Source organism: Aythya fuligula, chromosome 5 (genome assembly GCF_009819795.1).
Source record: "Aythya fuligula isolate bAytFul2 chromosome 5, bAytFul2.pri, whole genome shotgun sequence".
Classification (NCBI taxonomy): Eukaryota; Metazoa; Chordata; class Aves; order Anseriformes; family Anatidae; genus Aythya; species Aythya fuligula.
The window spans coordinates 33,199,781-33,213,013 of NC_045563.1; the positions used below are offsets into that span (position 1 = coordinate 33,199,781).

Below are 13,233 nucleotides of genomic sequence, written 5' to 3' on the forward strand. Positions count from 1 at the left end.
TGGCAGATCCTATATTCTGTAACTGTTGCTTAACATCTATACATGATAAAAATATCTAAATATGGTAAAATTTCTGATTCCTGAGACAAGTATGATAACAACTACCCTGAGGTGACAGTATATCAGGTAACTAAAACCCAACCTTTTTCTCCTAAGCATACTCTAAGAAGGATTCCTTGTACAGAATTATTTAGTCTAATTAATTTTAGTTGCTAAATGGTGTGAAATTGTAGATGTGGTCTTCCACATCTACACCACTTCTGGGAAAAAAAAAAATCACTTTGTCTTGGACCTGATAAGATCAATGACCAATCTGACTGACTTCAGCAGGCTTTGAAAACAGTGCTTGATGCCTAAGAAACCAGTATATCACATGCTAAAGGGAGAATTGACATACATTGAAGAAAGAGTTAAAGGAAAAGATCAACACCTACATTTTCTTGTAGTCTTCACAATGGTCTTTTGCAAATAAGAAAATGCAAAAATATTGGCTAAATGCCATAGTGCATAAAAATACTGTGTTCATTTGAATGAATATTGTAACAGTTTAATGTAGACACAAGTATATAGTTAAAATATGCAACTGCAGATTTGTTCATGTTGATGTATACAGGTTAGAAATAGTGAGTAGTTATCCTTCTTCATTTCTAAGGTCATGCTTACACAAAGAGAGAATTAATTATTAGTAATGCTGCTAAGCGTATGAGTCTGAAGATAATCCTGATATTGATGTGGGATACAATAATCACCCCTCAGCCCTGAAAGCGTCTCTGTGTGCAAGTGCATTTTCAGTGCTATAATAACCTACTATTACTAGTAGATGAGCCTACTGCTGTCTCAGAGCACACAAGAAACCCATTTCCATTTTGGCAGCTGGGGTTTATGTACATCAACACTGCAGGGGGGACCCCAAATAACTTCCAGAGTGGTCCTGTTGCATCTTTGTAAAACAAAAAAACCTGGAGTCATAGCCTCAAGAAATCAGGTGAGGATTATTTTTTTATTGCCAGCAGCTTAAGGGTAAAAAAAATCAAAAGTCAAAAGAAAAAAAAAAAAGAAGACAATGTTACTTGACTTTTTTATGATGCACTCTTTATAGGACAGAAATAAAAAGTCAAGTTTGCAAGCAGTTATGGTTTTGCACTTATTTTCGCTACTTCGAATAAAAAGTAATTAAAAACATGCGGATGAAGAGATTTGTAAGGGAGCAACACAATAAGACTGCATGGAGAAATTTAGAGAGCTCTATCTCCAGGAAGTACATGGGGACGTAACAAATGAGTAGAGTAGAGGAAATACCTTGAGTGTTGCACTGCATTGGCCTTCCCTCCTTCTACATACTTCCTGCCATGATGCACTATTTTGGGGGACTTCTGCTGCAGCAGCAACAGCAGCACATGCATACTCTGCAGTCTCTTTAGGAGAGAGAGAATGAGAGAATTAATCAATTGTTAGTAGTTAGAATTCTCTGCTGGAATGTAGAAGAGTTTCTGCTGCACTGAATATTGATTTATTTTTATGCATTGGAAGCTTCAGCAGAGAGGAAGACTCTCATCCTTAGAGTTGCAGTTAGGCCTGTTGCAGGTTCCAGAAAACTGTACTCCCAGACTCTTAAAAAGCAAGTTTTTTTTAAAAAATAACATTTTTAATTCTAAATTATTTTGTTACTTTTGCACAGTGTGAAGGGGTAGATGAGTTTAGTTAATGGGAACACCTGCTTTAAATCATGAGAAATGAGGAGTACTTGCTCATGCACAGTCCATTGTTTTGAGAAAGGAGGAACTCTTTTTAATATTTTTAAATGGTCATGCTATTTGTTTATTAGGTTTGACTGTGTAAACATGAGTCTTTTTCTTTAGAGAATGCTTACATGTTAGCAAGGCGTGCGTTAGTAGGGCATAAAGGTTCTTCTGCTGTCTTAAATTGTGTATGAAAATATCACATCATCTTTTTTATATGTCGTACAAAATATGTATTTTATTTCCTTGTTGACAGAAAGGCTGATTTCCAGTTTAGAGATTACATTGCCCTCCTTCATCTGAAAAGAATATGAACCAGAAGGCATTAGTTTTCCTTCTCCCAAATTTTATTTTTGGGATAATTATTTTTGGATTTTTCAGTCTGAAACAAAAAAATCTAATGGGTAAGTAAAGAATTTATGAACTTAACCATTTCTAGAACCAGTTCCACCCTTCTTAAATGTGTTAGAAAGTGGCTGTGATGACCAGGTAAGAAAAACTGTTAAAATATCAAAGGCTTTGTCACTGTGGTGGCTGTCTTAGTAATGTACTAGGAGAAGAGTATTACAAAAAGCATTTGATATTACAAGTGTTTGAACATCCATCATTCTGAGAGTAATATTGCTAATGTTGACAGTTTTCATTTTAAAGAACTTTTCACTAAGCAGGACAGTTTGTTGCATTTTTTCTGCAGTAGTCAGGAGACAGGAAACAAAAAATACTTACTTGTTTTGGCATGCAGGGAGATAGTTTGAGTTCTTTGGTCATCACAAAGAGAAAGAGAATTATCTAAGTCTATTTCACACAAACAGTTTAAATTTCTTCCTTGGTTGCAGATTCTTTTCGTGTTCCTACTGAAGATTGGCTGGCAATTCAAAATGATCGTAAAAACACACTAGCTTCTGTCTGCCAGAAGAACAACCTTCTTAAACTAAGAAGCAAATTGGATTCTCTTGTAGCAAGCCAGCTCTTTGTGGAGCACAAACATAAACTTACCTACTGTGAGGTGCCCAAGGTAGGCTGCTCCAACTGGAAGAGAACCATTTTCATTCTCCAAGCAGGCTTGGAAGTGGAAGCTTCTGAAATTGAGCATGACCACATCCACCAGACCTCACTGATCAAAAGGATGGCTGCTTACCCTCCCCCTATACAAGAGGAATTTCTGAGCAATTACACCAAAGTGATGTTCACCAGACATCCCCTGGAACGGCTGGTTTCAGCTTACAGAGACAAGCTTCTGCACTCTGAGCCATACTATAGTACCACTGTTGCTAATGAGATTAGGGCAATGTTCAGGAAAAACAAAAATTCTTCTGAAAAAGTGAGTTTCCAGGAGTTTGTCAGCTTCATTATAGCAAAACCAATGAATGCTCTTGACATTCACTGGAAACCAATGTTTCTTCTCTGTGATCCTTGCAACATTCACTATGATATTCTGGGCAAGTATGAAACTCTTGGGTTAGATTCTGAGCAAGTTCTGAAGGCAATTGGTGCACCAGAGAGCCTGCAGTACCCCAGCCTGAAGAGGTATGGCTCAGAGAAACGAACTAATGGTGATATCACCTTGGAATACCTCAGACAGTTGAACTCAGAACAAATTGAGAAGATCAAAAAATTGTATGAAATGGATTTTCTCTTGTTTAACTATACTATGAAATATGAGGATTATTTTTCTCTGAAAAGCTAATGTAGGTTAAACAAAGAAGAACATTTTCATTTGTACAAAATGGGCTGAACTTGTCCTCATGGGTACTTAATAGATGGGTTTACTGCTGCTGAGATTTTACTGACATTTGAAAACATGGTTTTATTCATCCTAAGCGCTCTTGTAACAAATCCCTGCCATGATCCATAGTACAGTGATTCACCTATATGAAGAGATTTTTGTTGTTAATCATTATTGGGATATGTTTGCTTCATGAAGACTGCTTATAAATGATAGACTTTGGTCTGTTGGTAAGAGAAAGGAGAAGAATGAAGAAAGTTATTTTTCATATTGAGAAATTTACAACATCATTTTTATATACATGGTTTAAATTTTTTATTAGAAAAAGACATATAAAGCAATATATAATCTGATTTATCATCAAACCACTCTTTGCCTATAAAATCCTCAAACATGAATCCTGTAGGAAAGAAGCAAATAACTTCAAATGTTTGGAGCTGCATTACACAGAACTTAATGCCTGATTCCATTCCTCTCTGGCAGTTCTCTCATCATAGCTCAACAGCCTCTTCCCTCAAGCAAACATAATTAGCAGCAATGCAGCCAGGGTTTCCCTTAGGTCTCTCCAAAATTTTCTGATTCTTTTTACCACCTTTGTAAGCATTGTGGTCTGATCGAAGAGGGAAGTTCTCAAAAAATATCTTTCTTAGAGAAGTAATTAGAGATATCTTCTAGACTGTACAATGGGTTTGGTGCAGGTTCTAAAATCGTAGTGGAAATGTAGCTCTTACCTATTTTCCAGAAGCACTTACAACTGACTGACTGGCTTGGGCTTTTCTCATTTGTGCCTGTTGACGGCCAGGAGCCTTGGGGACTTACCTGAGTGTGGTACTTAGGTGGAAGTGAGTAACCTCAGGTAACAAATTTGTTCTACCTGTTGCTTTCTCAACTCACTGGAGGATGAATGCAAATTAATTGCAAAATTATGGTGAGGGAAACAAGGAGGCATGTGGGAGAAGCCATTCAAACCATAATCCTTCTCTTCTATTCTGAGTTGGCTTTGGTTTTAGATCACAGAGGTAGTCTATAATTGCTACAATGTTAAGTAGTTTTGCCCCAGTTTTTTAAAAATAATCTATGGCCTGGTCCCATTGAAAAGTATTTACTACCACTTTAATTGTAGCAGTTTTTAGAAACTATCCATTAATATTAACACCACCTTTAGGGGATGTCAGTCTCTCAGGAGCTAACTTGCTGTCTCTCAAATCCCACTGTCAAATGCAGCTAACTCCTATCAGCTGTACTTGCAGGGCATAAGGCTGGCAGGCTAGTCCTGGATCCAGAGTTGGCTCACAGCTTCTCATTACATAGAAAAAGATGAGGACAAAAATAATTTAATTGCACTGCAGCCAACTACCTGTATAGCCATTCCTGCCAGCAGCATGGTCAAAGAACAGGGAAAAAGAGATTGGGGAAATTGGATGAAATGGAATTTGAGTCAGAGGATTGCGGGGAAAGCTCCCTGTGTACACAGTAGGATTCAGGGATGATCTACCCCAGAGGGAAGAAGTGATATATAACCATCAGCTGGAAAGAATGAGTCCATGGTGACAGGTGGAGCCAGAAGAAACTGTGTGCATCCCTCCTCGATGGCAAATGGTACATGAAGCCAGGTTTACCTTTCAGTACATCTGGCAACTCTTGTGTAGATGAGTATTCCGTAAATGAGACAGGAAGGGATCCAAAGTGAAAAGACCAAGCAAACACAGCAAACTTGTATTATTATTTTTTAATTATTATTTTTTAAAAATAACTTGTGATTTTCTTCAGAGTGAATCATTGTTCTAGATCACCATATTTGGTGTCCCCACAGTTCTTCTGTCCGCCAACACTGGATTGCTCATGCCTCCCTGGAAACCCTGTGCTCCACATGGATTTTTTTTTTTAAAAACTTGAGCTGAGGCAGAGGAAGCTGGAAATGATTCCCATCAAAATGAAGGCTATGCAGAGGAATGTCATCTCTATCTCTTTCCTGAATTAGAATCAGTGCCATCTGCAGCTATGTGCTTCTTCTATCTTTTGCCAGATCATACAAAGACGAGGGAGAATAAGATTTGCTTGATAACTTGCTTCTGTATAATAGATCCCTATGGAGCTGTAAGCTTCAGCAAAGGTTCTTTAATTTCTGGCACCATCAGCCTGACTAGGAAAGGTCTGAAGAAGTGATACTGACCATGTTTGACGTGTCTTTACTTGTCAGTACTCTAGTGTTAACATTCCCCACCAGTTTCTTGCTGTTATGTGTGAGTGGCTTTCTATTCTTATTTTCTCTTTCACACAGGATCAAATGTTCTTCCTGCAGTGGTGACAGAAAGTTGATGGCTAATTCATTCATCACAAACACTGATATTCTGTCAGTAACAGAAGGCTATCTGTTGATACAGGAAAAACCTCTGTAGTTATTCATGGCAGACTTTCAGAGTTCACATTTACCTATAGGAAACTGTATGCAGCACACTTCCATGAACCACTGGCTGCTGTAATGCTATTTAGCTGGTGTGATTCTCAACAGCAAAGGAAAAAACGTGAAGTACATACACATGCAACATCAGATGTTTTAGAAGTAGTAGCATACAAGAAGTATAGGTTGTGTATTACCAATGCTAACAAAATGGGAATACTAGTTTATCTGTTGAAAAATAGAGAAAAAACGTTTGGTTATCACCTTATAAAGGCTCTTATAACATTTCACTGCAAGCATTTTTTCATGTTCAACCCAGTTCTGTGAGCTTGATAATTCACAACATCCTCCCACCCTAAGAGCTGCGGTGCAGAATACAAAAGAGCTCTGCAATGTTCCAGAATGAACAAAAACAGTGGTGACTGTTATTTGCTATCAGTGGAGACTATGCCACCTTGTCTAGCCCCCAAGTGAACCACAAAGCTCGTTTCACTAAGCAGCTTTGTAAGTTCTCCAATGAAAGAACTTACCATTATTTCACCCTTAATATTGCAACGTAATAAAAGCTGACAAAGGCTCGAGACCTTATCCTAATTAGCCTGCAAGAACTACAAGACACTTCTAAACTTTGTGGTGGAAGTGAGAAGAGAATTATCTCCTGATAACCTGGAGAGACATTTTCTGTATTCTCTTCCCTACAACTGTATTATCCAGAATAGAGGCTCTGAGCTGAGCTGGCCTCCCTCCTGCCTTTGCCCAGAGAAGAACCTCTGGGAAGCTTCTTTCATTTGGGTGCTAACACTGGGTGATATTTTCCTGCAGGAGGGTGGGTGTTTGCAGCTGGGAGCAGGGGTGGAGGTGGCATGGCAAAGAGAGGGGCTCAGGCTCCAGGGTGGACTAGAATGGGTGGGGGAATGCCAAAATTTATCTTCTGATTTATTATTATATTTGCCATTATATTATAACCATTGCTGTGTTTTATTTCTAATTACTATAATAAACTGTAGTGAATTAACAAATTAATGTATTTGTTTGTCCTTCTCAGTGACATCTGTTTAAAAGAAATGCTTAGGACTGTTCCATCAAATCATAGTGTAGGCCACAAGCTATTAGACAACAATAAACACAAAGTCACTTGGCTCTGCTTCAGTACATTAATATAAAGCTGTCTCACAGGAATTTTAAAGAGTTGAAAGAATTAGCAAGGATTAATGAATGTTCCAGCTTGGATAAAAGATGAAGCTAAGCTGGGAAAGAAGCAGAAGCAAAAAATCTTGTGAAGTTAAACTTGCTGCTGTCCTACAAGTCTTCCTATTCACGGTGAGGAAATATGAGAAAACTTCCCCCTTCTCATAGATACCCACACACCCTCTCAGGTTAAATATTTGCAAACCTGACATAGTACCTTCTTTGTGAAGGTATAACAGATCCAAGAGTTGATCAATGTATTTCAGTAAGGAAGATCATTTCACCAGTTGTTCCCTCAAACAGACATTTCCTCCACTTAAAAAGAATAAATAAACAAAAAAGTGATAATACTGCCCTTAGAAGTCTTAAATTTTCATGCAGTTTTGAATGTGTCTTGAAACAACAGGCAACCCTTGATTAGTGGTTTCTTGTTTAGAGAACTTCCCAAAGCAGGACTGCTGTCAACAGAATAAAAGGTGGTTATAGAATAACAGATGAGTGATGGATGAAACTTCAAGTGTTGCTGCTATGTAGAAATGTCTTCTGACCAAGGAGAAGACCAGGGAATTCGACCTGTGCAAGTCATTGCCTGGGTGACAGCTTGCATCTAGAAGGTGATTCTATTTCCGTGTTCAGACTGTTAATGCATCAAAAGCTATAAGGTCTACAATCTGCAGTTTTCTTTGCTTGTCCCTGTCATAGCACTCATCTCCTTCCCAGAATTACATTCTAGATCATGTTGTATTAATATATATATATTAAAGCTTACATAAATTCATGTAAACCAAACTAAATCAAAACAGGCAGAGAATTTACCGGGATGGAAGTGCCAGAAATTGCAGGAAGTTCTCGTGGAAGTTTTGACTGGGTATTGAATGTACACAGGTGTACAGTTACAATGCTGCTTGCAGTAAGAATTGCTTTTAAAGGAAAAGGTCAAGTGTTCATAAATTGCAGTCAGTACACTGATTACAATTACAGTGAATCATCAGATCCAAAATGAGTGACACATAAGTGAATCAGGTCAATGAAGAGTAATGAAACCAGAGCTTACTACAGTTTCAGCACTACCCGTGTGCGTGTCACCTTTGCTCACGACTACTGGCACACTTGGTGTAGCATTACGTCCCCAGGATCCTTCTGTAACTCCTCTTGGAGGTGTACCAGTGCTTAATGAGATGAAAGGGCTTTCTAAAAAATTTCTATCTCACTTTTTAGGCATATTGTTAACAAGCTTAGGCATTGTGTGTGGTGTCCCACCAAAGGTACAACAGTTCCGCAGTCGCTGGAGTTCAGAGCAGAACTTAGCATGAGTACCTGAAGCCAGGTAGGCATACTCCACTTGATACTTCCATGACTTAGCAGAAGTATGGGGAAAGTTTTTATACTTACAAACCGATGACTAATATCCCTGCTCCCATGTCACTTGATCGCATTGTCCCCCCTTTTTCCCAGACTCCTCCTTCAGTATTCACCTGACTTTCGTGTGTGGACTCCTGCTGAGTTCCCGCAGTTGGGGGCCACCAAGCAGGTGCTGCAGATGCTGGCTTAGGCACGGCTTGTTGCCAGGTGCAGGTTGCTGGATGTATCACAACTATTGTAAGAAAGCTTTTTGTGTAGAAAGTTGGTTGAGCACCTGCTCCACAAATGAGATATATTAATATAAGGTGAGATGTAAATATAAAGTAAAGGAAGTTTTGAAGACATGTCTTTTTCCCTGAATATAGGCTAATTTTCCACTCAGATAGGTTTAGTGGCTTAGAGAGAAAGCTTATTTGGGGCTCATTGACATCATGAAGTCTCAGAGGCCTCTGTAATTATAAACCAAGAGAGACAGGAAACTCTCCTTCATTAGAAGCCATCATTCTCTTGCAGGTTAAATTTCATTTACCCCCAGAGATTTGATAAGACTTGTCCCTACATGGTAAAGAAGTCCCTTGAGGAGCCACATCTAGCTGTTGTTAGGCATGGAAAAGCAAAGTAGTAAAGCAGGGTTAGAATTCACCTGACAACTGGCCATTGAAAAATTGATTCTGGGTCCATCTTGTTCTAGGAAAACAGTGTATGTAAGAAAAACAAGGGAAAAAATCAATCTAATTAATATAAACACATTATTATCCTTAAGATTTTTGGTATGGCTTAGTAACTGAAACATATGCAGTGCTGAAGGCCATTTTTTGAGTTTGTCCAATTATGTTCTTATCTGGACGACAGAGATTATGGTTTTGGCTTCTTTGTTTGTTTGTTTTTGCATTGCTGCATAGCAACTGTTGCTACAGGTAGAGCCCTTCAGGTTTTCTGTTCTTAAACAAAGGGTCATAATGATACTTTTATAGGCAGTGATATTCTTCATTGCTGCGCAGAGCCAGACACCCATTGAGCTGTACACCCCGTCAGAATTTGGATTTGCTCCATAAGTTCCCGTTGCTCTTGTTTACATGCCACGTGACTCTCAGGAGTGCCCCATCTCCCTGCTGGCAGCTACTGCGTGCTACGTGTTAGGCAGCTAGTACAGCCTCTGCCAAAGCTTTTCATTCCACTCAGCTTTTTCGGTGTTGTTTGTGTCTATCTGAAACAGGTTTTGCCTCCATGTTCTGCAAACCACAGGTTTAGGAGTTGATGAGAACGTTTAGTATTTCTAAAGCTGTAATAGTATAAATAAAAAACTTCTCTGAAATAGCTATGTTAACTACTTATTTTGAACGTGAGCTGGTCTATAAATTCTTTATATGAAGTCTTGCAGTCTTAGTAAAGACCATGTATTGCAATTCCTCTTTGCTTTGCTTTATTATTTTTTTTCCTAATTTATTTTCTAATATGTGTTGGCTTTTATGAGTTTAAAAGGTCCTTCCGTCATTTGGAGTAGCACTGGGAAGTCTGAGTAGAATCAATCCACTTACTGAAGTGTGCAAGAATCTTTGGACACCAGTGAGGAGCAGAAATGAAGAGTTAGGAACCAGAAAGCTGGGGACGGCAGCCTAGCACTGTGCTATGGGTTACCTGGAGGTGGGGCTGATTTCAGCAAAGCCTGGCTTGTCAAGGTCTCTTAAATTCTGCCCTATAATTAAGTTTATATTCACCTGTCAAATGACAGATGTCAAAAGGCCTTGGATAGCAGATACACTGCACATTATCTTTTGCTAGAAGGAATTTTGTTGAGATTTCTGCAGGTGTTGAAATCAGCATTCAGTGCTTTTCCACTGGTACATGCAATTGTTAGCTCCCCTGAATCTTTCTGCAAAGGAAACTCATAGAAGTTGTAGAAAGTGAGCCTGAAGTTGACCTCAGGAGTCCATCTGTGCCAGGATTTATTAGCTTTCCTTTGTTGGCTTATGGCACCTGTGTCCTACCCCCCTATTAAAGTTCTTGATTCTAATTCAGGGTCCTGCCACCAATACCAGTCGCTTCCTACAGCTGGCCAACAAAGCTGTTTTTCAACAGCTTAGCAAGCCACTTTTCTCAGGCTTTGCACCTTGGCTGTGTTTCACAAAACTTTTGTTCATCTTTGCTGTTCTCATTTGAATTCTCTTCGGTTCCAGGTGTTCTCCATCTCCTGAAGCATGATACCAAAAGCTGCTTGCAATCCTATGACCTTACAAGTGCTGCATAGATTGAAAGAATGAAGTCAGGTATGTCCAGTCTTATATTCCCATTTGAACTGTAAGTTTATTATTGTTACACTAGTGCATCACCTCTTGCGTTTCTAAGACTGAACCACGGTCCTGCATCCAAACATCCTAGGACTTGACACCTGAATTCTAATCCAAGCTTTTGAACCTGGAGCTGTTCAAACTCTTCAGCTTCGTGTAGCTGGACTTTGGGAGTTGTTTTTGTTTGTTTGTTTGTTTGTTTTGTCACCTAGTAGCCTTGGAAATACACAGATTCAAACACGCATAGGTCTTTGAAGCTAGTAACCAATTATTCATCCAAGTTCGTATGGGGCCATCTGGCGGTGATGTGTGGGCTAGGCAAGAGTGAAATATCCGAAGAGGTACATGACGTCTCGTGTGTTTCAATCATTTTTTTAACCTGAAGTCTTGTATCTCAAGATTCTCATACCTGTTCTACTTCTCTCCTCCTCTCCTTCTGATTCTCTCCCTCTTTCTTTGGAACAAGAATTCAGTTCCATCTTGGCCACAAGTGGTTGTCTTGTCCCAGTACTTTGTTCATCAATTTGCCACAAACCTTCCTCCCTAACAAATGTAAGGCTGCCCAATTTGTGACACTGGAAATTAGCTTGTCCCACTACAGCAAGAGCTTGTTTCTGTGTGGCACTTAGCTTCTTCCAGAGTGCAAGCCGTCTCTCTCTTTCTTTCTCTCTCTCTTTCATTTTCCTGCAAGTGGGCAGGAAAAGATGGGATATGACGTTATGAGTTAGACTTATCAGCTCCTTCATTAAACTCTAACAACAACATGGTTCAATGTTTTTCATTTGCACAGATTTGAAAAGGCATTTTGATTTGCGTACTTTGATTCATCTCTACTATTGTTTCAGGAAGACATCCATTCATCCTCTTTGAATATCTCTTTATGACTTTGATCTTTATGTAATTATCTGGAAAATAAGGTGTGTTATACAGTCATGTATGAAGATACAACCTGCCATTAGGCATTTTCTGAGTAAAGTGCTTTAACATTGCTTTCCAGGAATCCTTCTGCATATATATCAAAGGGAGGTTTTCATGAAAATGATCAAAACCTGCCTGTGAGGGAAATGCAGTTCCCAAAATGAAAGTCAATACCTGAAAACAACTCCCCAGACACTTCATTTCAGTTTCCCTTTATCTTCTCAGCCTGGTATTTCCATTTCTGAATGTGCTTGTTTACTCATGAGGCAATTACTCAAACCCTTTGGTGAGTACTTGAATAACATTTAAGTGAAATTAGATTCATTATTCTTCCAGCTGATGTACAGAAAAAAAAAATAATTATGTTCTAGTTAGTAAACATGATAACTAATTAATAGTCTTCCTTCCCAACTAATAAAAATAACAACAACAACAATAAATTATCAAGCTAAAATCAAAGAGTGCTCTTCAAGTTGATAACAGTCTCACTGGGGAAACAAAGCTCTTCTCCATGCAATTCCAAAAAAGATGTGTTCTTCCCTGCTTCCTTTCCGGTCATCAGGCAGCTTTGCAAAATGGTGAATAATATATTGGATACAGGGAGGAAATATCCTTGACATTTTCTGTTTGTTTTGATATATTTTTTCCATCAAGTTAACAGTTTTTTAATGTCAGTAAAAGTATGTGTTTGTTTTGTTTTGTTTTGTTTTCCTGGTACTTCTGTGGAACTATTTGGTTATTACTGTTTATTAGGACAATTTGTGCAATTAGTCCCTTCAAAAACAAACCTGGGGATGAAACAGTGGAAAGCACTGTGGGCGCAGAAGGGTGCAGGTATGCCTGATTGCTGACATGCCTATTCTATCAGAGGAGTCAGGAGAATGCATTGAAAGATTGACCACTGCTGGGTTATAATATATTGATGCAGTTTCTTATGAAGAAGAATAGATGGTTTAATGCTGTCTTGCTTTCTGTGTCTTTTTTTTTTTTTTTTTTTTTTTTTTTTTTTTTTTTTCCAGCAATTTGCTGCCTTAGAAAGACAAAGAGAGTTGGAAAACCAACCTTATCCCACTTACTGAAGAGAACGCCATGCTTTAGCCATGGCCTAAACACCGAAGAGAAGAGCCTGATCTACCCTGAGCGCACAGGTATGGCAGCACTAGTGTTTGCTTTAGGGTTCTGGGTAGTTTATTGTCATGTACAGGACTGAAGAAACCTATCAGAGCAATGGTGTATGAAATCTCAGAATTTATCCTGTAGGCTGAAGGAGAAGAAAATAAATTTAAACTCTTATTTGAAAAAAAAAAAAAAAAAAGGAAAAGAAAAGGCAATGGCTGGTCCTGGCCCTAGGGAAAGCAGAACTTATAATGGTCCCCGTTTTTTGATTTACTTCAACAAAAATTGAGGGTTAACATTTCTTTAGCGCAGAAATCAGAAATTGTATTCCTTTCAGCTACTACCTACTTTACTTTCATAATAATAATAATAACAACAATGACAATGATGATGATGTAATTAAAACATCATACGCTTTATGACAGAAAAAGCTTGGAGAACCAGCTCTTAAGCATACTTTTTGATGTTCCTTTATCTACCTTTCACACTGATTTA

General features: G+C 38.6%; 1 protein-coding gene across 1 annotated transcript; it reads left to right on the top strand.

Moving 5' to 3' along the window:
* The first annotated feature begins 2,122 nt into the window (after positions 1-2,122).
* On the top strand, positions 2,123-3,748 carry LOC116490305 (carbohydrate sulfotransferase 8-like). The gene is made up of 2 exons (XM_032189369.1): positions 2,123-2,143; positions 2,576-3,748. The coding sequence occupies exons 1-2, from the start codon at positions 2,140-2,142 to the stop codon at positions 3,424-3,426; spliced, it is 855 nt and encodes a 284-aa protein (XP_032045260.1). The 5' UTR covers positions 2,123-2,139; the 3' UTR covers positions 3,427-3,748.
* Positions 3,749-13,233: the final 9,485 nt, after the last annotated feature.